The following is a 26,399-nucleotide window of genomic DNA, read 5'->3' on the forward strand; positions in this document are numbered from 1 at the left end:
AATATTGGTGGGCGGCAACATTCAACAGTCTGCATCTCCCTGCAAACCCTCAACCTCATCCTAACAATCGCCATTGCCCTAATAGAGGTCCACAGGCAATGATTGGCCGGGGGTGGGGCTAGATTCTACAAGTGGGAGGGACCCGATCTTCCTATTCGGGTCTCAACCAAACGCCTGGCGGAAGAGTTCCTTCTTGCAGGCCCTGCAGAACCTAGAGAACTCCGTCAGAGCCCTCAGCTCTTCTGGGAGCTCATTCCACCAGGCCGGGGCCAGGACCGAAAAGGCCCTGGCCCTGGTTGAGGCCAGGCTCACCTGGAGACCTGGGACAACCAGCAGATTCATACTTGCCGAGCAAAGAGCCCTGCGGGCCATAGGGAAATAAGCGATACCTCAGGGCCAAAAGAAACCTGGGAACACTGCCAAGCACAGCAGAGTTGTTTCGGAAGGCATATTGTCACCAAACAAAATCCAGTAGGATTCCCTCCGCCCTGGTAAGGAAATTAGAAACTGCTGGCCAGCCAGCCAATCACAGCTTTGTAGCCTGACCTACCTCCTGTCCTACAATTCTGTCTTTCTCAGTGAGGAGATATGAATCGAGTTACAGTCTTGGGGACTAGGTTAATGTAGGGGTCGCTAACCTTTAGAAGTTTTGCCAGAAGGTGTATAAAAAGAAATGAAGGAATACCCGCAGGAAGGAAGTGAAAAGGGGGAGATAGTTAAAAGAAAGAAAGCCTGAAAAGGGAATAGATCCATAAGCCAATGTGCTTAGCAGTCTTCCTGATTCTGCAATGGTTGCTGCTGCTATTACATCACTTGAATAAAGGCAGCTGGTGAACATATGAAACTGCCTTACAATGAGTCAGGCCCTTGGTCCATCAAGGTCAGTGTTGTCTAAAAGTAGGTTGACTTGCAGGAAAATGAGAAGGCTGGCCCCTGCTCTCCAGGTTCTCTGGCTGAGGTCTTTCACATCACCTACTGCCTAAGCCTTTCAACTGGGGATGTCAGGGACCAAACCTGGGACGTTCTGTATGCCAAGCGCATGCTCTACTACTGAGCCACAGCTCCTCCAGTAATATGGCCCCACCAACTGTCTGAGAAGTGTGGCAGATGCCAGAGGAAGTAGTGCTGGGTGCCGTAGAGCCTGTGTGTGCTATGTTGGGGAACCCTGAGCTAGTGTGTTTGTATAAGCTATGCAGTAGTTAAGGGTTTTGCTGGGCAGTCGTTGCTGAACCCTAGCTCTATTTTTCTAGCAAGCCTGAAGTGTTTTGCTTCTAGCTTTCTGGTGTGACTGGCTGCATGCAGATCTTTATGCATGCTTGTGTGTGTGCCTGGTTCCAAATAAGATGCAGGTATTTTGATGTAAAAATGATGGGGACTGCAGCTTGAAACTTACTTTGAACATGTTGAAGTATGGCTTTTCATGTTCTTCTAAGTTATTCATCATTTATCCAGTATACTTTCTTCAAAAGTATATATATTGTATGTTAAGCCATATGCATTAGCTCAAAATAGAACACTTTCTTCCATAAGTTATGTCCCATACAACATGACTGGAATGATGTTTTTCTTCTTCTATTTTTGGAGGGGGGTTGGGGGAGTAGGATTGGGATGTACTTAAACTATATTCAGCTAAAACCCGAAATGGTAGTAAAATAATATGCACATGTGTAGAAAGTGATACCTATAAAATTAATATTTTTGATGTTAGATCCTACAGATGTCTACACTTGGGGAAACAATATAAATTTTACTTTGGGGCACAGTGGCCAGCAGAGTAAACATCATCCTGAGTTGGTGGATTACTTTCCTAGGAATGGTATTTATATCAAACAGGTAATTAATTTCACATTAACAGATTTTAGACTTTTTTGTGTTGTTCAGCAACAAATAATGGCATGTTCTTTCTGCTCCTAGTACATAAATATACTGTCCCTATTCAGAATGTATATGAATTGTGCTAGGCTAAGGGTTGGCCTCCTTCAATCTTCTTCGGTTAACTGTAGCTAGCAGGTGTTAGATGTCCACTAATGTCATACAGATAGAATTTTGTGTTCAGTATAATTGTTCTCTTGGAAAATATGAACAATGGTGTGTGTGTGTGTGCGCATGTAAAGTGTTGTCAAGTCACAGCTGATATATGATGATCCCACAGGGTTTTCAAGGGTAGAGGTTAACGGGTGATTAGCCATTTCTGCATCACAGCCCTGCAGTTCTTTGGTGGCCTCCCATTCAGGATGACACTGCTTAACTTCCGAGATGTGAAGAAATCTAGCTAGCCTGAACCATCCAGGTTGGGGCATGAATGACGGAGATTATCATAAAATGCAATTATATATTTTTTAAAAGTTCTCTCCCACCCCTGTTTGTTTTTAGGTTTATATTTTCAGTGACAAAAAGATGTTGGCGTAAAGCTGTAAAAGTAGCAAAGTTTAACAGGAGTTTGAGTGTCTTACTCATATTCAACACCCCCACCCCCAGTATTTTTGTGCAGTGTTGCACATACAGCTATCATTTAAAGATAATCTGCGGAAAGGTTACATCTCAAATGCCATTTTTCTTTCAGGTGGTGCTCTGTGATTTTCACTCTGTGTTCCTGTCCCAGAAAGGACATGTTTATACCTGTGGACATGGTCAAGGAGGTCGCTTGGGTCACGGTGATGAACAGACTTGCTTGGTATTCTGCAGTTTATGTCTTCTTGGTTATCTCATGTTGGTAGTGAGGCTGTTTATAGGCATGCTTTGGTCTTTGGATTAAACAAAAACAGCACAGTATACTTCAGATAGGCAGCTGGAAATGTGATATTTTTGTTTTAATTGATAAAAGCATTCTTACCCATGGAGCTCTTTCCATGTGCATATTCACTGGAACAATGTGCCTGTCATAAAGTACCGTCTTTTTCCTTGTCTTCTTCCTTGTGCTGTCTTTATTTCATCTTGTAATGCTGAGGGAGTAATACCCAACCCTTTGGTACTGAGGGTTATGCAGTAGATAACAAATGGTAGTTGTAGAGCTACCCATTGAGTTTAGTATTCCTGTATCTGCTTTCAATTCCACTGGCTGTCAAAGAGACTCTTAGTTACTGTGTTGCTGGTAATGCTCTTGCCTCAAAAAGGATGGTGATGGTGGTGGTGGGAAGTGCTGACTTACGACGACCCCAAAGGGTTTTCAAGGCAAGAGATGTTCAGAGGAGATTGGCCATTTCCTGCAGAGATCTGATGCGATCTAGCTAGTCTGGATCGTCCAGGTCAGAGTGAAGAAGAGCATCTGCCAGTTAATATAACACTCTAGTTGTGGCAGGCATTCACTGGAAAACAGTCTAGTGAAAATTTAAGATGCAGTTTAATGCTTTTATTAAACATGTATGTAAAATTAACATTAAAATGTAGCTATGTCTGTTTTGTGCAGAAGATTTTTTTTTGAAACAAGTCTTTTGCACAATCTATTTGGGCAGATGGGAATTAACATTTTTAATCCAGTTTCTACTGTAATTTGGTAGTCTTTTGACTTGCATTGATTTTGTTTTTGTAGCCCCTTGGAAAACTTGACGTCATGCTGACAGATGTTATGACAAAGCACAAGTGACAAACTACAGTAGCTTTAATTGCAAACCAAGAGAAATGTTAAAGCTGGTTTTCCAGACTTCTTTTTCATATTCTCTTTCTCATTTGTGAAAGGAATAAGATGCTGGACTTCAGATCACTGAAAGTTGCTAGAATAAGATCAGAGAACAGGGCTTTCTTCCCTGTCCAGTAAATATATTCTTAAGATTCATAAATGCATTAGCCACGTTTATCTCTTATTTTGTTGTATGTGGAGTCTGCCATATTCCAAAGGCAGAGACAATTAGTTATTAATTTTGCACTGGAATTGGAAATATTCAAAAATGGGTTGTTACAGTTCTATTGTTTCCTGAGTTGGGATAATCAAGATCACTAGCAAACAGCATGGTTTGGGGGGAAAATGCTGAAAGCAAAATAAACAAACAAATAAATAAATAATAAATAAATAAAATGCTGAAAGCAAAAAATAAATAAACAAAAAAGCAAAGTTTTAAGATGTCTGTAAATTCAGCATCAGAATTGTAATGCAGTAAAGTGGGGTATACATCTGTGTGCAAGAGACAGTCATACAATACCATTTTATTTAAATATCATTTTATTTAAATGTTTGCGCTAGAGTTCTATAGCTCTAGACTATCGCGCTAGAGTTCCAGGCTGACCCACATATGTCAACTGCAAAATTTTCCATTGCTGGTCTCTTCTAGATCCCTAGACAGCTGGAAAGTCTGATGGTTCATCAGTGTTCTCAAGTGGCAGCAGCTAAAGATCATACAGTTGTATTGATGGAAGATGGATGCGTATACACCTTCGGCCTGAATACCTTTCATCAGCTGGGTATTCTTCCTCCTCCTCCTAACTGCAGTGTTCCCAGACAGGTAAAAATATCCTTTTATAGTGGAGGCAGTTTCTGGCATGCCTGTAAATTACATGTATGAGCACTTTCTTGCTTCCCAGACTCCATATCTCCATTACCTTTGATAGAAAAAAAATATTTCAGATTCCTTAAAAGAAGTATCAGCTTGTAAGGCTGCAGTTTTTCTAATCTTGTTCATATAACATTGCTTTCTACAAGCTTCTTCACAGGAGGACTGTGAATTTTGAACACTGTTTTGCACCACTGCCTAGCACTTTGGATCAGTAAGTGAAGAACATTTAAAAAAAATAAAGAGCTGGTTAGCTGAGCACTGGCAGTGGTTTTAGTGGGATTGTGGCCAGGCAAAGTAACCAGTGACCTTCTTCCAGAATGAAATTTGAACTTCCAAAGTCCTGTTTCCTGAGACAATCGGGGGAGGGGGGAGGATAATGTGAAAATTTTTTTACTTCAGATATTTATTTGTTTTTGCTCTGAATGATTTAAGTTGAGAAGAGGACTTAATAACTGGGACTCTGGTATTTTCTGGTAAGAATCTTTAGGATGTGGTAGACTATAATCCCAAAATTTGGCCTATAAGACTTCAGGGCACAGATTTCAGTTTCACCTCCTAAAACAGTACTGCATGTTCTTTCAGCATCTTCCTCCAGATCTCAATTGTTAAATGAGCAAGGCAGATTGCCAAGATAAAACAGTCAGTAGTTTTCATTGCTGCTTTTTAATACTGCTAATAGCAACAGCAGCAACATGACAAATACATGGCTTTAAAAATAGTCTAAAAGCTGGTTATGGAAAGTAGAACTGAAGCCAATTACACAGTTGGGAAGCCATATAGAACTGGGAAGCATGATAGCTTTAACTGGGCATGGATTTCCAGAGTACTACTATATATCCCTGTTCATTAAATGGATCAGAGTTACAATCCTTCATTTTAAGTGGTTACTGTACTTACTGTATTTGCCGGCGTATAAGACAACTGGGCGTATAAGACGACCCCCCAATATTTCCACTCAAAATATAGAGTTTGTTAAATAATATTACAGTACTATGGGCAGCTATGTCTATCCCAACTGAAGTGCACCCGGCATATAGGACGACCCCCCCACTTGGAGGCATGTTTTTCAGGGGGAAAAAGTAGTCTTATACGCCAGCAAATACTGTAACCTGTTTTCTGTGAGTTGGATTCAAAGAACTATGAGCAGATCTCTGAGGCTTTTCTATATCCCCAGGTTTTTCAGGCTTTGGCCTCACCCAAACAGCTACTCCCAAGAGTTGGGAGAGTCCCAGGCGCAAAGTTGAAGTCTGTGTGCGTTGGGGGGGGGGATTACAGACCCTTCTTCCTTATTTGACCCTCCTTCCCTATATGATTGGAAGTGTCTTCTGTTCTGAATCAAGCTTTATCTTTTTGAAAGACAATTTTAAAAATCTTGATGCACATTTCTGTCCCTAACAAAATGCACATATCTAGAATATTCTAGTGCGGTGCATGGCACTGAGTATTTCTTTTTGATTTTGCATACAGGTTCAAGCAAAAAACCTCAAAGGAAGAATGGTGACTGGGGTAGCTGCAGGCAGATTCCATACAGTGCTATGGACAAAAGAAGCAGTGTACACAATGGGACTGAACGGCGGGCAGCTAGGTGAGGAAGAAAGTTTTAAGTATAAAGCTCTCTTTTAGAGAAAAATCTTCTTTGATATCTCCATCCCTCTTAGACGCAGGTTAATGTGTTCGCTGTCTTACCAGTAAAGAGCAGCAACAGCAAGGGGGAAAGGCTTAATGGTGTGACTGAAGTCTCAGACAAGAAGACACTGGTTAGGCATCTCTGCTCTATTCAGCTCTCTGTACCTCTCTGTGACATCCTCCTTATTCTGACACTTTTTCTTCCCTTGGCCTGCGTACCTTCTGTTCAAGTAGTTTTAGACATTTATGCAGATGGGGAAAGTTCAGCTTGACAAAGAATCCCCTTTGGACTGAGACACAATTCTAAGTCAAGGCACTTGGCCTGGAGAATAAGAGTGTCTTGTGTGTTTTGGTGGTGTGGGGAAGACTGTGGAATGCCACTGCCAGTTGGAGGAAACAGTACTAATCAATGTGGACCAGTGGTGTGATTTCTTATAAAGCCACTTCATGTATTTTAACTTTATGCCTGGTCTTTATATATCTTTATGGATGTGTGGTACCTTCTCCCCCCCACCCACCCAACAGAGAAGTCTTGTGCTCAAATGCTAAAAAGTGCTGGATCTGAAAAAGCTGACATTTTGGTTGCTCTCTTATATTGCAGGATATTTGCTAGATCCTAATGGAGAAAAGTACATAAGTTCTCCTCGCCAAGTCTCTGCTCTGTATCATAAGGACATTACAATGTCCTACGTGACTGCAAGTGATGGTGCCACCGTTTGTGTTACTGAAAGAGGAGATATCTATTTGCTCACAGACTATCAGTGCAAGAAGTTGGCTTCCAAGTGAGTGCTTTTCTCTGGAACATTTATACGCTTGTTTTTTTTTTCCTTTTAAGCAAACTGTTTTGTATAACCAGACTTTCTGTTTGAACAGATCCATTTAGTTTAATCCCAATTGGAGACTTCCTGGATTATTAAGATAGATACTGTATATATTCATTATAAAGTTGTATGAAGTTTGACAAGAGCTGCCCATATGTCATTAGCTATGAAGTACTCTGGAATACAGAATTATTCTGTTTCTTTATGCTTAATTTTCCTGGAGCACAGCAAGGTGGGGTAGCATTCAGTGGACACAGCAAAAATCTACCTGGGTAATAATGAATGTCTTGGGTACTTGAGTGTGCCCTGTGTTTATCTTCAGGGCAGGACAAACCTTTAACAGGAAGATCATACTAGCAGCTCCTGCAGAAATTTCTCTGTGCTGATTTATTGCCAAATTTCAAGTTAAAAATACTTTAAAATACTGCAGTTATGTAACTCCCTCAGTCACTGCCATAGAATGTTTTTAATTGTCATAATATTTAGCATTTCTCTAAAACACTAGAGTGTCCCTAGTGAATATAAGAAGAGCCCTGCTGGTTCAGACCAGTGGTCCATATAGTGTAGCATCTTGTCTCACACAATGGCCAACCAGTTCCTTACAGGGCCAACAACAGGGTGTACAGGCTGAGACCTTCCCCTGATGTTGTCTCCTAGCTTCAGGTTTCAGAGCTTTAATGCATCTGAATGTGGATGTTCCCCTCAGTTACTATGGCTAGTAGTCGCTGATACAACTATACTCCCCTTTTAAAACTTGTTTAGTCCTGTGGCCATCACTACATCCTCCAGAAATGAATTCCACGTTTTAATTACTCTCTGTGGAAAGAAATATTTCCCTTTGTTCATCCCGAATCTACTACCTACTAAGGTAAAAGGTAAAGGTATCCCTTGTGCAAGGACCGGGTCATGTCTGACCCTTGAGGTGACGCCCTCTAGCGTTTTCATGGCAGACTCAATACGGGGTGGTTTGCCAGTGCCTTCCCCAGTCATTACCGTTTACCCCCCAGCAAGCTGGGTACTCATTTTACCGACCTCGGAAGGATGGAAGGCTGAGTCAACCTTGAGCCGGCTGCTGGGATTGAACTCCCAGCCTCATGGGCAGAGCTTTCAGACTGCATGTCTGCCACCTTAGCACTCTGCGCCACAAGAGGCTCACTACCTACTAGGGGCTTGCATAAAAAAACATCCTCCCCCCTCCAGTTCGGGTCAGTTTTTACAGCTTGGTATTTCTGAAAAAAAACCAAGCCCAAATAATGATATGGTATTTGGAACTGGGATTTTTCAGAAATACCATTTTTGGGGGGAGGAGGAGGCTATCACAGCTCTGATCTCCTGTTCAAATACTAGTCGGGGCTGATCATTCTCAGCTTCTGAGATACAATGAGGCTAGTCTGGTCTATGCAGGTCTATGCTTATTTTGTAGCTCATGTAATTTAGAAAGTTTTTATTGTATACTTTCTCTTTTCTGTTTCTATTGTGGCATGATGCTTATGCTTCTGGTTGGTGTGTGTATACTAAATTTAACTTAATGTTTCATTGTTCAGACAACTAAACTTAAAAAAAGTTCTTGTTAGAGGAGGTAATTTGGACTACCGAGTAAATCCTCAACATCTTAAGGAAAATGAAGGTCGGAGAATCTGTATTCTTGCCCTGGATGAAGCTGGAAGGGTGAGTTTCCTGTGATAGTTCAACATTTTAAAAAGAGGACAAAACATTTCCCCTGGCATGTAATGACAAAATGTGCTATTTTAAAATTTTATCTTCAGTACTTGAGTCTTATTCCATTCCAACCAGGATTTTTTTCTTTGTGTATGCTGCTTTCATACAATGAAATCTGGCTGAAGCCCTGCATACACTCCTTACCATACTTCCTTGCTTGTGGAAGGGGGTTGGGTAGGTCCCTATCATGGCATCAGGCCCTGCTCCAGACCAGTTATCCACACTTAAAATAGAGTTGTGTGGGTGACTCTCACAAACACCCTCCTAGTACTCTATTCTAAGCTGGCAGAAAAGCTGGTGGCTATAACAGAGAAAATGCCCGTTGCTATTGCAATTTTCATTTTTATTTTGAATAAAACAAATAGGCATTTTAACTTCCGCATATTAGCCTCATGAAACCTTTAAAAATAATTGTACCAGTCACTTCAAATTGGAGTGGAAGTGAAAGGTCCCTGTTGCAAGGCTTTATAGAAATGAGAAAATGCTATTAGTGAACCTATTTAAAAGTCTGTCACATGGCAATCTTGAAATAGCTGCATAAGTCTGTTTGTTAAATACATCACTTAGTACTTTACCTATGAGCGATAGGTTTGTGGGTGTCTGCATAGTGCAGGGGGTTGGGCCAGATGACCCAGGAGGTCCCTTCCAACACTTAGTCTATGATTCTTGATTCCTTTAATACCTGGCATGTATTAATTTTGTTTCCTTTTAAATATAAAAAAGGTGAAACCTAAAGGAAAGGACAATTTAAGTGAAAAGGGGAATCAGGAGAGGAGATATATTAGGACAAAGTCATAGATAAATAACAATTTACCCAAATACACTGTCCAGATAGGAATAAGACATTTCAGCTTCTAAGAACAGGAATGATACAGTTCAGAATACTAACCTGAGAGAGGAAATGTTGAAAAAATGTGAGCTCATAAACCTACTTCTGTTTTTGGTTTCTACTTTATGCTTTTTCCCTCCCCAACTTCTGGGTAATTGCATTGATATTCTAGGTGTTTTGCTGGAAATCTGCCAACAGTCCCATGAAGCAGTGCCGATGGGTCTATGGCCGCCAAGTCTGCATATCTGATATTTCCTTAAATAAGAGCGACTTGATGTTTGTTACACAGGAAGGGGAAGCTTTCAGAGGAAAATGGATGGATGAGAACAAAAATTCAGAAAAGAAAGGTTAATTCATTGTTCTTTTAATCTGTTGACCTTGGCAGAAATTTCAGGGAGGGAACTTATCTCACCAGTTCTGATTCAGTCTGAGGATGTGCAAAAGGGAATAAATTCAGACAGTTTCAGATTAGTCTAAATCACCCATCTTGTTTCTGATTTGGTCAAATCGATTTGATCGAATCCAAATCAGTTCAGCGTCACTGAAACCAGTGGTACCATTGATGTCCGTGGGAATTTTTCCCTTTTCATATATTCCAGGCTTGGTGGTGGTGTGTGTGTGTGTGTGGGGGGGGGGGGGGGGTTGAGGGAGAGGCACCAAACTAGCAGGGTGTCTGCGGGAACCTCTCTTCAAAAGAACCTCCAAGTTGCTATTTCCTATGATGTGAATTTACAAACATGCCTATTCTTTTTTTCTTTTGCTTTTTTTGGTGCCAAAATGCAATTTCAGCAATTCAAATAAGGTTGATCCAGCTATCTAAACTTACAGAAGAATGGTGAATTGGACTGGATTGAATCAAGGCTGATTAGGCTACTTTTCAGCCGATCCAAATCAAATTGCACATCCCTTATTCTCTCTGGGTTAACGTGGAAACAAATGCATAATCACCCTTAGTGCCTTAAACACACACTATCTACTTTTGTTCTGAACTATGTGCTCATGCTTAAATATAGAATTATTTATCAGGTTCAGCTGTCTTTGCCCTTTCTCATGGCTGTTTTGGGAAACTGATTACAGCGTGTTTTGTGAACATTTGTACTTTTTGTAATGCAATCAAAAATATTGTAACACTGAACTAGGAGTTTCTGAATGGGTCTTATCTGATCCCTTTAGCTTGCTAGTTCCTGAGTTTAAAAAATGGTTCAGAAAGTCATAGAACTTGCCCTTGTATCATTTGGTTTTCTTATATCAACAGCAGCAAAAATAACTAGCTGGTGCCATCTAGTGTCTTGAAAGTCAAGTGTCAACTTGCATAGAACTGGGGGAAAATTGTTGTTAAAAGTCAAACTGGTGGCCTACAAAAAAATGTGAGGAAGGAAGAAATAAATAATGTTTGGGAAAGTATACATGTGCCGAAATCTGTCTCCTTGAAGATTTGATAAATTCTTGGTTGAGTAGATCAGTTTCCCCATATCCCTGTATTGTGTCTTTTAATAGACTGTTAGCCATCTGTTGCTCCTGTATCAGTCTCACTTCTTAGTTTTCCAAAATTTGATTAACTGACAAATGCATACCTTAAAAATCCACTTCTCTATGAGCAATCTGGTTTTGCCACCTTCAAAATTGTTGGGAGCCATCAACATTAATGCTAGATGCAGTAATATTCTTATTGCAGTAATCTAGACCTACTCTGCTTCAATAGCCTACTTTATCTGACCTAAATATAGATCTCAGCTTGAGGCCATGGGCACCGAAGACCAACAAAGTTTTATTCAAGGTATAAGCTTTCATGTCCATGCACATGAAGATATGTGCATGCACACAAAAGCTTATGCCCTGAATGAAACTTTGAGTCCAGTGGCATATTTAAGACCAACGAACTTTGTTCTGTTGCTTCAGACCAACATAGCGGCCCAACAGAACTGACCTAAATATAGAGATGAATGCAGCATTTCTGATGCTATCTAGTTCAGCTTTAAGTGAAAGAAAGGGCTTGAGGTGATTTTATATTAAGGATGTGTCTGATCACACTAAGGCCATACAGAATCGTTTTTTGCAGTCCAGTATTCCAAATCAGTGGATTTATTCCGATAGTGTTATCATTTGCTTCATGAATTACATTCTGATTAATTTAAATGCTTCATTTTTAACAGAGATTGTTACAAATCTTCAGAATTCTTCAAATGGCATGTCCATTAACGATACAAGCAGTGTGTGTGAACGCATACGGCTTGAGAAGCTTGCTTTTGTTCATAGAGCTGTCAGTATTACCACAGATCCAAATGGATGCAACTTTGCTGTTTTGCAGTCAGATCCTAAAACAAGGTATATTTCCAACTGTTGATGGGAATAACTTATCTTAAGGTCTGGACGGGAATGGTGCCCGAATGCACAGAATTGTTTTTGCTGACTTGCTGTTAGTTCTGGCACATCTCTGTAGCTCTTCCTTTGCTTAAATGTAGCAGCAACCGAGGAAAACATGGATAGCTTAATAAGGTTGGTCTGTGAGCCAGCTGGGCTAGAAAACGGTAGGCTATGCAACACTATTAAACCAAAGCTAACAGTCTGTAGAATGAGGAAATATTGCCAGTAGTGTTAAAACATAAAGACCTGAAGCCAGAGTTGGCTTATATATTTATTGAAACATTTATATCCTGCCTTTTCTCTTGGTTTAAGGCAGCTTACAACAATAATTAAAACATAAATAAACTAACAAACCCGAGATCCATCCCCCCCCCCCAGATGCCTGATGTTCAAACCCACTCAAATGCCCTGGCAAACAGGAAGGCCCTGGAGTGCTTCCTGAAGATCTCCAAGGAGGGGGGCCCATCTCCTCTTTCGTGAGACCAGTCCAGAGAACCATGATGGCAAAAGCCTGATCTCTGGTCGATGCCAGATGGGCCATCCTAAGTAGACAGACTGATGAGCATAGTTTGTACATAGGGAGATATGTACTATTCTTTAAATAGAACTGTTTTTCCCCCCTGCTTTTCACTACCCAGAGTCCCAAAGCAGTTTACAAACACCTTTCCCTTCTCATAACAGATATTGTGTGGGGTAGGTGGTGCTAAGAGAGCTCTATCAGAACTGCCCTATGAGAACAGCCCTAAGAGAACTGTGACTAGCCCAAGGTCACCCAGCTGGCTGCATGTAGAGGAGTGGGGAATTGAACCCGGTTTTCCAGATTAGAGTCCACCACTTTTAACCACCACACCACTCTGGCTATCTTCAAATATGTGAGTCCTGGGTTGTGGAGGGCTTTAGAAGACATAATCAGCACCCTGAATTGAACTTGGAAACAGGCTGGCAGCCAATGAAGCTGTGTGAAAATGGGCAACGTAATTTCCTGGTGTCGACAGCAGTTGGGTTGCTGCATTCTTGATCAGTTGTAGTTTCAAGGTTGTCTTCAAGGGCAGCCCCACGTAGAGTGTGTTGCATTATACCAACCAGGAGGCTGCAACAGAAGCGTGGATCAGTGTAGCCAGATAAGCTGAATGTAGATAATGAAAGCTGGTGAATCAAATGCCGCTCTGAGAGGGTGCTCCTGGCTACCATGCATACTTGCTTTTCAAACAATGAGGGAGGGCCATGAGCACCCCCAAGTTCTTAACCTGCTCTGAAATCTAGGACAAGTGGATTCAGGCCCTCTAGGATATCAGCTTTCCCAACGGTCATTACCTCAGTCTTGGCTGAATTAACCTTTAGCCTGCTTTGCCTTGGCCATCTGACCACAGCCTCCAAGCAATCAGAACCAAGATGTGCACATAAGGAGGCATGGATAATGAGAGAGAGAGAGCTGGGTGTCGTGCAACCCTGCACAATCTCACTCAGCAGCCTCGTTAACTGAGGCTAACTGATTGAGATTAACGAGAACAGAACCCTGGGGCACCCCACAAGATACATTCCATCCAGTGGATTCTGCACTTCCATGCAGACAGAAAAGAATGAAAAAACTTACAGATACTTTTTTTAATATGAGGAATTCCTTATAATTGGTCTGTATGCTTCTCACATTTGGTCTTAAAAATGCTAGTAAATTATTTTTGTTTAGTAGAAATTATCATGTTAACCCCCCCATCCTTATTTCATGCCTGTTTTGGAGACTAATCCCGAGTCTAGCTTTGCTCAAGGTGGCTTACAAGACATAGACATAAAATTATAACAATATTTTTTTTAATCATGAGAACGAAAATTGTTTAGCACAGAAAATGATGATGCAATTGTTTTTAAAGATACTTGAAACTGCTACTTAAATACGTGGAATAGGCACATCACTTTTGAGGTTTCCAAAGCTGCCATCATCTTGAAGGTATACATATTTATGTACAATAAACCCTTTCTAACTACCCAATTTACACTTGAAAATTCAGGATCATTATGTATTTCATAAGGATTTGTTTTGATCTTCACTTTGAAGAATGAGAATGGAGAATCACACAATAGTATTTAGAAGCTTTTCCTCTTCTTATAGTACTTGCCAATTTTAATACTATGAAATGAAAGAGTACTTCAAACTAATTCGTTAACCCCTGTCTTTCAGTCTCTATGAAATTCCAAGTGTGTCATTGTCTAACTTTGCTGAAGATTTTGGCAAATTACTCAAGGAAGCGACCGTTACGGACACCATTCATGATGTGACTTTTCAGGTTGGCGCCAGGGTTTTCCCTGTGCACAAGTATATTTTGGCAATGCGCTCGGACTTTTTCAGGAAACTCTTCATTTCAGACCATGATTGGCTAGACTCTCCTGATCTTTACCGCAAAGAGGAAGATGATATTGGTTGTGATCTGTTTGTGATAGAAAAACTTCACCCAGATTTGTTTATGTACCTTCTGCAGTACATTTACACAGACTCGTGTGATCTCTTGATTTGTGGTCATATGCCCAAAATGATTTACAAAGAAAAAACGGAAGAATATCAGGACACCTTAATTTCAAACTTTAATAAAATAACTGTTCATGAAGATATTAATAAGAAGTCTGCATTTGAGGTTTACAGAAGCAATCAGGCACAGCTGGTAAATGAAACACAGAAGAGCAAACCAAAATCAGCTTCTAAGAAAGGCAAAGTTGTTGGAGAAGAAGTGAATCTCATAAAAATGTTACAAGCGGCTGCAAAGAAATTTGGACTGGATAGCTTAAGTTCAAGGTATGGTGTATATTGTAGAGGTCGTCTTTCGGTTCATTTTCATATCACGTTGCTTTGTGCCCATGACTCCAAGTCACCGGGAGAAGGGCCTGTGTCTAGTTCTCTGTCTTCAGATGGGATTTTTGCGTACATATAGATTGCCAGGTGCATGGATCCAAAATAACTTCTTTGGCAGGAAGTTTCTTAAAAGACAGTGGAGATGACACAACTGGGCCCTTAATGCTGGAATCCTTTTAGTCAAGCCCAGCTCTAAAAATCTGTTTCAGAGAAACAAATTATGATCGATAGTTCTGCACACAATATGCTTTAGTTAAAGTAGAGCTACTTAGCTCTGCCGTATTTTCTAATCCCATGAGTAATATAATATGTGCTTTAGTAAAATAGAGCTGTTTAACTCTGCCATATTTTCTAATGCCATTAATAATATAATATATTTATTTCTAGATTATTGATGAAATGCTCTATATGACAGCTCTGATCAGCTCTGATTGGTGGTCTGCATCTAAGTTGTAGCTCATGTTCAGGGATGGGATGCCAGGAAGCCTTGGTCCTTCGGGCCTCTATGGGGCATCACAGGCTCTCCTTCAGAAGTATTGAACCTATGCAATAATTGCTTTTAACTACACAATTTCCTCCTGTTCTGGGAGAAAAATACTCACACTTTGCTAGGTTTCCACATTGTATTGGAATAGCCGACGGAACTCAGAGAAATAGAACAATCTTTCTCCTTGTGTGTCTTGAAAAGCTGTCATTCCTCGTGAACTTTCTTCCCTCTGTTCTGTCATTAGCTTCTCACTGGCCCATTATGCACGGCCGCCGAAACGGCGATTTCGGGTCACATGGAAAACGCGGAGGGGGAAGACGCGATGCATACCGGTTATACGCGGGGCGCGACGGCGGCAAAACCCAGAGTAACCGATTATGCACGCGCCGATCCGGGCGCCGCTTCTGGTTGCGCCCCGCTCACCCGGAAGCTGCGCTTTCTTCCGCGTTTCACTGACGCGGCTTTTTTGGCGGCATGCACCGAAGCTGCAGCCGGTTGCAGCCGGCTCCGTGCGTTATCCGTGATTTTAGTCGCCGCCATTCCACCCCGAATGTGCGCTAAAACCCCCGTGCATAATGGGTCACTAATATCACAGTGGTATGTCAGTGTAGTTTTCCTTACATAGTAAATAAGGTAGTATGTAGTAAATAAACGCTATCGGGTGGCAATTGAAATATTGTGTTCTTTCCCTGCAGACTTGATGGAGTCAGAATGAGAAATGGACGAATCAGTGTTGTCAACAAAAAAAATGGAAATAAACCAAAGTTGAACCAGAAAAAATTGTGAGTTTCAAAATAGTTTAATAGGTCAAATATACAATAGCCTGTATATAGCCTGGTCACTTTTTTTTTTTTAACTTTAAAAGAACTGTTGCCTGGCCTGTAAGTGAACTCACATTTCCCTTCCCATTTTCTTGGTAGAGAAATTACTTTCTTGCTCAAATACTTAATTGATGTATCTCCTTTCTCTCTAAATTAGAGTGTTTTTCTCCATGGCTTTTGATATTTTTCCTTGTGAAAGCTGTTTGTGAGCTGCAAACAAGAACCAATCTGAATTTGATTGTTCTGGTTTTTAGCAATAGATGGCCTCAAGATATTTTATTGTTATCCTTTAGCTCATACCTCTGTGATGTAACCATGAAGTCTATAGATGGAAAGGAATTCCCATGTCACAAATGCATACTCTGTGCAAGACTCGGTAAGTACCATGCAAGCTATTTCTGTTACCTTGTTCATAGCTGTGTCTTTTCATGATTACCTAATAGTATAAAAAAATCTCTATTCCTTTTGCAGACTACTTCCATAGTATGCTTAGTAGCTCCTGGATTGAGGTAAGTTTACCAGGACAATGGGATTCTTCTTCCATATGCATAAAAATGTTTGTTTGGAGATTTGGGGGAAGGGAGAACAGAAGGTTATGTCCAGGAAGAATATCAGAGTTTATTCCAATGGCTGTTTTCTACTTTTGAAAGAAGGCCGTTTCTGTGGAAGATGGACCATTCCCCATTCTCATGGCAGACACTTCATGTTTGATTTCATAAACAATTTGGCCACAAGAAGCCTTTTTCAGTAGCGGTATGTTTGTATGCCATGAGTCATGGTTACCTGAGCCCCCGGGGAGGGCGGTATATAAACATAATAAATAAATACTTGCACTGTACCAGTGGCAATTGATAGCCATTAAATATTTCTTTCTTACAACAATACCTTCTGTCCATGTGGGGAGGAGATGGGAAGGATGATCTCATGAATATGGCAAACAAATCATGTGCATTCCTGTTGCACATAAACAGAGGCTTTGGTGTGGTTTTGGAACGTGGCTTTCCTGATCAATAAGAAGTTCCTCTTAAATGATCCAGATGTTTTTGGCACATGAAGTCCAAGTAAATCTTCAATTTTCATTCAGAAAACAAAAGGTGATGTTACCTGAACTGGAACCAGAGAGGTAGACATTAACTTGTTACAGCAGTGGTCCCCAATCTGCGGTCCGCGGCCCGGTGCCGGGCCGTGGCTCCTTCTTCCCTCCCCCGCCCGAAGCGAGAAGCTCGCCAGGCCGCGAGCGAATCGGCCGTCGAAGCGGCCGATTCGCTTGCCGCCCAGCAAGCTTCTTGTTTCGGGCGGGGGAGGGAAGAGAAGCTTGCCGAGCCGCAAGCTAATCAGCCGCTTTGGCAGCTGATTTGCTGGCGGCCCGGAGGGGCCAGGAGGCGAAGCCACGGTCGCCGGCATGGCGGCGGCACAAACGCGCATGCGCGGACTGCCGCACACGCGTGTTAGCGCCCATGCCGGGGGCAAACGCACGTGCACGGCAGTCCGCGCACGCGCATTTGCGCTGGGGCTGCCGCGCATGTGAGGGCCCCCAGGCCGCCCTCTCCCCACTCTCCAGAGCAGCGGTCCGTGGCAGCCGAAAGGTCGCGGACCGCTGTGTTACAGGATCTCCATCCAGTTAAGCTAGGGATCTTTTGCCAGTGTATATAGAGGTTTTATTCCAATGTAATAATTCCAAGAGAAAGGGTAACAGAGACCAACCAATTCACACTAAATGAAATATTTTTTTACTAGCACTTAGACACACAATTAGAGGCAGACTACAACTGTGAACCTTTAAGACTATAAACACAACTATACAAGTAGAACTGAGAATAAAATAACCCTCTATCACAATAAACGTGTGCTTATACATTGAGAATGGGAAGAGGGGATAAAGGGGAAGAAAAAAGGAGAGGGAAATGCTACCTACACCAAGGTGAGTGAGAAGCTGAGAATCACAAGGAGTCTATGCAGCAGAAGTTTAGTGAGGAGAGAGAAGAGCCCGCAAAGCGGTTTCAGGGGGATATAGGTAGTGGGAGAATCTGGCATGCTTTTCACCTACCTGGTCTGGTTCTTTTATGGGGAATATAAGTCCATAGGTTAACATGGGATTCTTCATTCCTGGGATCAGGATTGGGTAAGGTGAGAAAATGTGGACTTTGGTTGGGTAACTGAAGGTAACTACCTTCAAAATTCAGTGGGAACATTAGAAAAGGGCAGCTGGCATTCCAAGGTCAGGTGTTGAAATGAAGGTAACTTGTTCTTGAAAGTTCATCTTGGGTGGATTGGATATTTGGGCTCTTTTTGATAATAGTTGGATTGGAAATGACGGTTTCCCCACCAAGTGGAAATGATCCACATTGCTTTGATGAAACATCCCTTGATGTCGGGGATATGATAGTGTTGTGCATGCTTTGAAGCTGAGGGTATGACATCCTGCCTCCACGATGGAAAGTGCTCTGGACATCAGGCCAGATGCACTCTCTGAAACATATCCCAGAAATTCCCATTTCACCTAGGCCAGCCTTTCTCAACTTTTTTACCATTAAGAAACTCACCATGACCATATATGGTCTTATCACCCAATTTTAAAAATATATAAAACATTAATTGCTACTCATTTGGGAAACCCTACCAGGACTGTCAAGAAACTCCATGGTTTCACGAAGCCCTGGTTGAAAAAGCGTGACCTAGGCTTTTGAGGGGTGCTCTTCAAAACCACTAAGAGGAGATTGAGGATCAGATCGGGGTGTCTTGACTGAGAAGACAGGGGCCTTACAGTGAGACAGTCTATTCTATGCATCTTTTACTTTTTTTTCTTACCATGATGTTTTATAGAAGTGTCATCTGCAGCACAGTGTATCACATTGGTTGTCTCAATAATTATATTTGACCCATTTGAAAAGAACTCCCCCCACCCATTTTCAAGCAAAAGTTTTTGATGTTGTTCATTTAGGCATCACGTTCTGCAGCTCTGGAGATGCCATTCCCTTCTGACGTCCTGCGGGTCATCCTTGATTATATTTATACTGATGAAGCTGTTGCAATAAAAGGTGAGGAGCCGTTAACATTTCTGGAACTCATAGAATAGCACTGAATAGCTTGCCTGGGTGTCTGTGGTACTTTGAGGATGGAGTTTTTGGAATGAATGAACAGTGCTGGGGCAAGGCTGGAGAGTGGTATTGATAAGGAAGGACCTGGTTAATGGGACAAAATGGTGGCATGCAAATCCATTGCATGCGACTTGTTATTTAAAATATTCTCCTGTGTTTTTCTCAGTTAAATCAAGATTGGGGAGGATGGAAATTGAGCTGAGAGCTATGAGAAATGCCTCTGTGTAAACATGGCAGGCAGAGAGATGCATTAAAGTACTGCCTTTGGTGAGCAGTTATTAAGTGAGTGGCTAGGAATATTTATTTAGATGAGGGTTGACTTCTTTTGCTGTAGAAGATTAATATTGTTAAATAGAGGAAGATTGATATATAAGGCTAAGGAGAGCTTAGAGCAGCCTTTTCCGACCTTTTGACTATGGAGGAGCCTCTGAAATAATTATTTAGGTTTTGAGGAGCCATGGAAGTGATGTCAGCTGGCCACACCTCCCTTCCATGCCTCCTAAAGTGACATCACCACCTGCATTAGCAGGCAGGCTCAAGGATAACTGAGTGGGGAAGAGACTGAAGGTGATTTAAGGCAGGAGTAGGCATGCAGGTGCATATACCATAAAATAACTCATATTTGGCAGGGGAAGCAATGAATCATAGAATCATAGAATTGAAAGGGACCTCCTAGGTCATCTAGTCCAACCCCCTGCAATCTGCAGGACACTCACAACCCTATCGCTCATCCTGTAGGACACTCATAACCCTATTGCCCATCAATGGACACAGTTGATTCCTTAGCTTGTGGCCAAGTCCATTAATGTAGGAGGAGAAAGCTGCGGACCCCTGGGAGTCCATGGACCCCTGGCTTAAAGAATGTGAAAGCAATCATTTATATTGAACTGTGGCGAATTATCCATGCAGGGGTTATTTTTCTGTAGAGCATCCTCCTTCCTCTTTGCAGAGAGGCAATCCAGTAGGCTCCCTGTTTGATGCTCCTTTTATGTTACTTTTGGGTGTTAGAAAGTGCTGGAAGCTAAGGTGGACCTTAAGTATTACAAGTTGGAAACTTACTCAGGATGCCAATTTCCAATCCTTTCCAGAATCTCAAAATGTGGAATTTATCTGTGGTGTCCTTGCGGTAGCAGACCAGCTCCTCATGTTACGACTGAAAGAAATCTGTGAGGTGGCCATTACAGAAAAGCGTGAGTTGTGTCTTGTTTCAGAATGTTACTGTATTTATTTGCCTATTATTTTAGAACCCTGGGAAATCTTAATGTTATTTAATATTTTGGTGCGTGGTCTTAAAACTTAATGCTCCAACTCAGCCTCACAAGTGTGTTCCAGGGAACCCAATCAGTGATATTTCAGTGAGAATGTCAGTAGTGGCAGACAGATTTGTCTTCCCTCACAACATGTCATGGACATATTTGGTCATTCCAGGTTGTGCCTATCATTGGTGTGTGGGTGTGGGGGGGGGTAGCACAGGAGATCTGTTTCCAGTGCTCAGGCTGAGATGAGAGTTTGCCCTAGAACTAGGGACCTCTTAGTCATGGTGTGAGATGGAGTGCTGGACTAGATGGCCCATTAGACTGATGCAATGTGGCTCTTTTTATGTCAATATACATCAGAATCTTTTTTCAATGCTTAGTTTGGATGCTGGAATTTTTCGAAAGCGTATGGGCAATTTACTGTTAACTAGTGACTTAGGGAAATTTGCTTTCCTTTGCCAGTTATGCTATCCTTTCTCGTTCCTGAGTCACTAAGTCACCTTTTTCTTCTCAATTTCAGTTACTTTAAAGAATGCTGCTGAACTTCTGGAATTTGCAGCGATGTATAATGCTGAACAATTGAAACAGTCTTGCTTTCAGTTCATAGTGCTGAATATGGCAGCTATACTAGAAACAAGGTAAGGAAAGCGATAAGGTGGCTCTGGAAGCACGATGGAACAGTGATCCAGAGGGAATCTGAAAGGGGCTTATGCATCTTGGTGTCTGGAAGGTTCTATATTGGCAGCTGTCCTCACAGAATATTTGAACAGCTTGATTAGTTATCATTTGTTTTTCAGGTTTTTTAAAAAATTGGTTTAGAAATTCAACAGTTAATTCATTCATTCATTCATTCATTCATCCATCCATTCATTCATTCATTCATTCAACCACTGTTCTTCTCCCTGATAGAGGCCAATGCAGCATATGACATTGTTTCCCCTTTCATTCTGTCCTCAAAACAACACAGAGAAGTAGGTTAGCCTGAGTGTGTGACTGGCCTAAGGGGGTCACCCTGTGAACTTCCATGACAGAGGAGAAACTCAAACCTGGGTCTCTCAGATGCTAGTCCATTACTAGGCATGTGACCATCTTCACTTGGTTTTCCTTTTAACAGTGCCAGCATGAAATTCCATATCATTATCATTCTAAGTGATCATTCTGCCCCAAATTCAGCTTTGGGTGTCCTCAAGTGTAAGCTGGAGAATTTCTGATGAGATTGTTTTCAGAACTGGAAGGAAATGACATATGTGTGTGTTGGGGGGGGGGGTCGCAAGAGTCACTGATAAATCTTTATAACCTTAACTACATTTACATGCTAAGCACTTCGTTTCTTCCTGCATTAGTTTCGCTTATGGTCTTACACTCAGGGCTGCACTCTCCAGCCTCATCAGTTACCTCTCAGTTTCCTCATTCTTCTCTTTGTCCTCCGAACTAGAGGTGTAAATAGTCTCCAGTTTGTGACAATCCCTCTCCTCTGTAACAGGCTTACCTCACAAGGCTGTTTTTGGTATCATCAGCATTACCGTTTCTGGTTTGCTTGTAAAGAGCCAATGGCTTTGTTTTCTACAATATGTAGATAAAATCATGGGAGGCTACAGCATATTAGAGTGCAGCTGAATAAAAGTGCCTTCTTCCCTCAAAGAATGAAGGTTTTTTTGTTGGCATTCCCTCAGTGATCCCTCTTTTCTGACCACTACTTTAATTGCTGTTTATGTCCTTGTACATAGTTGGTTTTAATTATGTATGTTTGGACGGGAGGTGTTTTAATGGTTTTAATATGAGATTTTACTGAGCATGTTTAAAGTTGTTGCTATCTTGGTGACTTTTGTGAGGGTGGAAAGGAGGGATGTACATTTTGTTAATAATACTAATATGTTTGGGTTTTGTTTTAGGGCTTTGGATGTTTTAAGTGATGATGTTTTGAATGACCTTTCTGTGTCTTATAGAAAAATGGTAAGCTGCACCACTAATTATTAAATGTAGCTGCATTAAATAAGATTGCTAATGAAAATTATTCTTCGTAGCTAGTGTGGGCACAGCTTATTGAACTGAATCTATAACATATGCCTTGATTTGCTTTAGGTTCTTCTGAATGATTTATTAGCAGCTTATTTGCTAATTATATAACACAGATGTCTGCCTCATGTTTTCATTAGTGTTGCAGAAAATACATTTTAGAATGAGCCTAGTAAGGTAGCAAAATGCCTTATAGTTGGTTTGTTTACTGTTTGTATGCATTATACAAGAAAATCCAGCAGGCTACGTAAGGGGAGGGGTGGGGCCGCTTTAGTTAATTTGTGTTTTCTTTAAAAATAGCTTATTTTGATGGTTAGTCTCAGTGGTAGAATTAAAATGTGGGAGTATAAAATAAAATAAATAAAATTATGTCGCTTTTGACCTGAGACCTCATTTTATTACTTCAGTAGAAGATAGATGGCCTGTGTTGGACAAGGATGAAGAGAAATATGTTCCTTTTAGTTCTCTTGGACCTCTGAATAATTTGCCAGTGTCCAGGACCATGGCATTTTCTGGAGTGCCTTGTTGAGATGTGGCTGTGGTTTGCATGGGTCCTACCTGGTTGTCAGGTTCCAAAAGTTGGTGATGGCAGATTGCCGCTCAGTAGCAGCATGGCCATTGGCCTGCAGAGTGCCTCAGGGTTCTACTGAGTAGTAAGAATAGGTCAGAAGTCACGAAAGCCCTAGTGATTGTTGCCTGGATCTTACAGGTATGGCATCATCCAGCTCTAACTTTCTCCATCAGATTCTAGGGAGCAACAGAGATTCTGAGTTTGTGTGTGTTTCCAGTGAAGGACGGGGTGAGGGCTAATATACCGAAACTTAATCCAGAGGAGGTGAAGTACCTGGGAATATGCCTGATCCAGGCATAGGCAACACTCCCTGTAAGACTGAGGTCTGCAGCATGGGGATGCTCTTAGATGCGTATCTTGATGTAGGCACTGGAGTAGCAGTTGTGGCCAAACGTAGTTGTGTTCCTTACGTTATTTACATTGCAACTGAACTATTGTACAAATCTGTGTGGGATGCCTGGAAAATGCAGCTGAGCCAGAATCTGCAGGTGTTTATCACATCATTGTCCACCTTTCTCATCAAAATGTGGAAGATACTGTAAGCCATTGGATTGATCACAGGAGCCATGCGATTGTATCACGTCACTTGTCTGACGCTTCTGCTGGCTGCTTGTTAGTTTCTTGGCTGTTCGTTGGATGTAGAAGAAAAAGTTCTCTCTCCAAGTTCCATTTGGCTAAGCTAAAAAGCCAAATGTTCTTTTAGTCTTTCTTTGATCTTTGCAACCTTTTGATGTTCCTCTTCTTCACATTGTCCAGTTCTGCAATATTGATTTTGAGCAACCACAAATACAAATAGTATTTCAAATGTTGCTGCACCATAGAGCTCTTAAAGTGCTTCAGGTTATGCTGACAGTTTTGTTTCTGATCTTTTACTAATAATCCGAGGGATTAAGTTTGTCTTTTTCACTGTTTGTATTAACTAAGTTGACACTTTCTTCCCACTATTAGCCATGATCCCAAGATCGTTTTAGTCACTGAGTGTAACTGACCCAACTAGCATACATGTGAAATGTGGATTTTTGCTCCCTTGTGTATTACTTTACACTAACACTGAACCTCATTTGCCACTCTGTCTCCCAGTTTGCAACTCTTTGCAGTTTGCTTCATTTCTCACCATCCTGAATAACTGTCCATGGCAGACGTGACTACTGTTTACTCCCAGGTAATTTAATAGGGAGCATAGTCTCAGTACCAGCCTTGGTGGGATCTCACCGCTCCTTACTGCCCTCCATTACAAGAAGTGTCTATTTGCTTTCCCTTTCCCGTTTGGCCAGCTTCTAACCAACAAATGAATGCATTCTTGTCACCTGGTAGGCAGAAAGGCAGTATATAAATATTGTAAATAACTTAGTAGACTCTCATGAGAGATGATATCAAACCTTTATTTTGTAAATCCAAATTTGTCTTGTCTCCTGGATCAGCAGTTTCCACTCTTGTTGTTAACCTTGTCAGAAAAACTCCCCCAAAAAATCATCATTGCATCTGCTACATTTCAGTCACCTGGAGGAAAGGGCAGTCTGCCTGAGGCAGCTTAGCTTTGTTCAGCTATGTCAGTGTACTGGTGTGTCTTCTGTATATTGTGTACTGTCCACAACTTTCTGCCCAGGCATTCAAGTTATGATGTGAGCAAAACAGTTATCAGCGGCCCATCTCTCTAAGGGTCAACCACCAATATTTTCCACTCCTGGGGGGGATATCCTTGCTGCAACAAAATTATCTATATTCCACCGGTCCCTTCTGAAAGATCTACTCAGCCTGATTCTCTTTTCTGCTAAATTCCTAATTCTCCCAGACAGCAGAACAGGAGTCATCAAGGGAGCAGGCTCCTGAAAATTTCATTAACATTACCTTTCTGCTTCTTTCAGCTTCTTTAGGTTTTCTACCTTTGTGGCTGGTCTTTGTCTTTAATGTGTTACAAGGTTTCTGGAACTACATAAAGAGGAGAACTGAACCTTGTGGCCAGACTTCCTTGTTCTCTTGCTGAATTATTTGATATATATATGTCCTGCTTTTCAACTGAAAGCTCCTCAAACTAGCTTACATTTAAAAAATACAGGCCTTTGCTTCATCTCCACCTCATTCTTATTACAATACATCTCTTCATTGAGTTTGCAAGGGGCCTTCTGCTGTTCTGTCTTGGTGTTTTTGGAAGGGCAGTTGCTCTTTTTCATGTCTTTTGGAGTTAGCTCTAAGTATGCGCGGTGATGGAAAGTGCTGTCAAGTCAGCTGACTTGCGGCAACCCTGTAGGATTTTCAAGGCAGGAGACATTCAGAGGTGGTTTGCCATTGCCTGTCTCTGCATCACAACCCTGGGCTTCTTTGCTGGTCTTCCATCCAAGTATTAAACAGGGCTTAGCTAGCTGTGGCAGAACCTCCCACTGTATCGTCTTCTAGATAATAACTCAGCTGTTCTGGTGCTTTTGAAGGAGGGGATCCAAGGGCCAGCTGTCTGTGCCCTTCTGTCCCTTGGAATCTTTCATCTCTTTCTGGGCTGGATTAAACCTGTTCTGTAGCTTCCAAAGGGGCATTTGCCTGCTGGTCCCTTCTCAGTTGATGCTCTGGTGTCCTGCAGAGGCAGATATTTTCAGAAGAACCTGTGCAAACTAGGTTTATTAGTTGGGGTTTGTTCATTCTGCTTGCTCATTTAATTTCATTTGCCATCTTGGGGATTTGATAGATCAAAAAGAAGGCTATAACTAAATTCATTAATAACTTTGTGGTGTAAGTTAAAATGGGATAAATACCACTGAAGAAGGAGAATTTTGGCCATTTGATCATTTAGAGTATATCTTTGAACCATAAGAGTAGTGCCCAGCCATGTATTCTGTACATATTTATAAAACCTCTTCATTAGACCAATTCACTGTGAAGGGCTTTTTATGGCTCTTCAAGCTTTTACATTTCCAGACTAGTTCAGGGCCTGCTTGTGTTCCTTAATATGCAGCTTAAAGGAATTTATGATGTTGTAGATTCCAGCTATGGTCAGGAGAATAATAACGCCATATCAAGATGGTCCTGATATCAGTTCGTTGGAGCCTGAGGAGGGAGAAACCTTTGTGTTCCTGAAAGAAGAACTAAGTACGGAGCAAGCTACTCAGTAAGGTTCCGCTTTCTTTCTTCTGATACAGCTCTCTTGTCTCTCTGTCCCTTGCTTCGTACTTTCACAAGACCATCAGTATCAAGTCTACCTCTGGAGTGGCATGGCTTGGTAGTGAATGTATAGAAGAAAGCTGAGTGTTCCAAGTTCTCTCAAATAATAAGCTGTTTTCTTCTCCCAAGTGGTTGTAACTTAAGGAGAGCTTTTACTTTGCATAGTTTCTGTGTATTGCAAAGGCCCAGTGTGGATTTCATCAGCTCCATTTAAAAGTGAGCAAGGTCAGGTTTAAGTAGATATATTGTAAGAGCTCTGAGGGATGCTTAAAGTGGCAAGAAATCCTTCCTAACATGTTCTTAAATTAGGTA

The 26,399-nt window shown here is 41.5% G+C and overlaps 1 protein-coding gene across 2 annotated transcripts in view; it reads left to right on the forward strand.

Moving 5' to 3' along the window:
• Window positions 1-26,399, forward strand: part of IBTK (inhibitor of Bruton tyrosine kinase) — a 52,802-nt gene that overhangs the window by 9,085 nt on the left and 17,318 nt on the right. For both annotated transcript variants that reach the window (XM_077305921.1, XM_077305913.1), the window contains exons 4-20: window positions 1,709-1,833; window positions 2,564-2,674; window positions 4,266-4,436; window positions 5,955-6,072; window positions 6,715-6,895; window positions 8,479-8,602; window positions 9,655-9,829; window positions 11,636-11,807; window positions 14,023-14,631; window positions 15,871-15,957; window positions 16,290-16,372; window positions 16,468-16,505; window positions 18,938-19,034; window positions 20,183-20,284; window positions 20,871-20,988; window positions 22,243-22,303; window positions 25,907-26,034. In XM_077305921.1, the coding sequence (XP_077162036.1) occupies window positions 1,709-1,833; window positions 2,564-2,674; window positions 4,266-4,436; window positions 5,955-6,072; window positions 6,715-6,895; window positions 8,479-8,602; window positions 9,655-9,829; window positions 11,636-11,807; window positions 14,023-14,631; window positions 15,871-15,957; window positions 16,290-16,372; window positions 16,468-16,505; window positions 18,938-19,034; window positions 20,183-20,284; window positions 20,871-20,988; window positions 22,243-22,303; window positions 25,907-26,034 (2,500 nt within the window). The remainder of the gene's footprint in view (window positions 1-1,708; window positions 1,834-2,563; window positions 2,675-4,265; window positions 4,437-5,954; window positions 6,073-6,714; window positions 6,896-8,478; window positions 8,603-9,654; window positions 9,830-11,635; window positions 11,808-14,022; window positions 14,632-15,870; window positions 15,958-16,289; window positions 16,373-16,467; window positions 16,506-18,937; window positions 19,035-20,182; window positions 20,285-20,870; window positions 20,989-22,242; window positions 22,304-25,906; window positions 26,035-26,399) is intronic.

The sequence above is a fragment of the Paroedura picta genome, chromosome 1 (genome assembly GCF_049243985.1).
Source record: "Paroedura picta isolate Pp20150507F chromosome 1, Ppicta_v3.0, whole genome shotgun sequence".
Lineage (NCBI taxonomy): Eukaryota > Metazoa > Chordata > Lepidosauria > Squamata > Gekkonidae > Paroedura > Paroedura picta.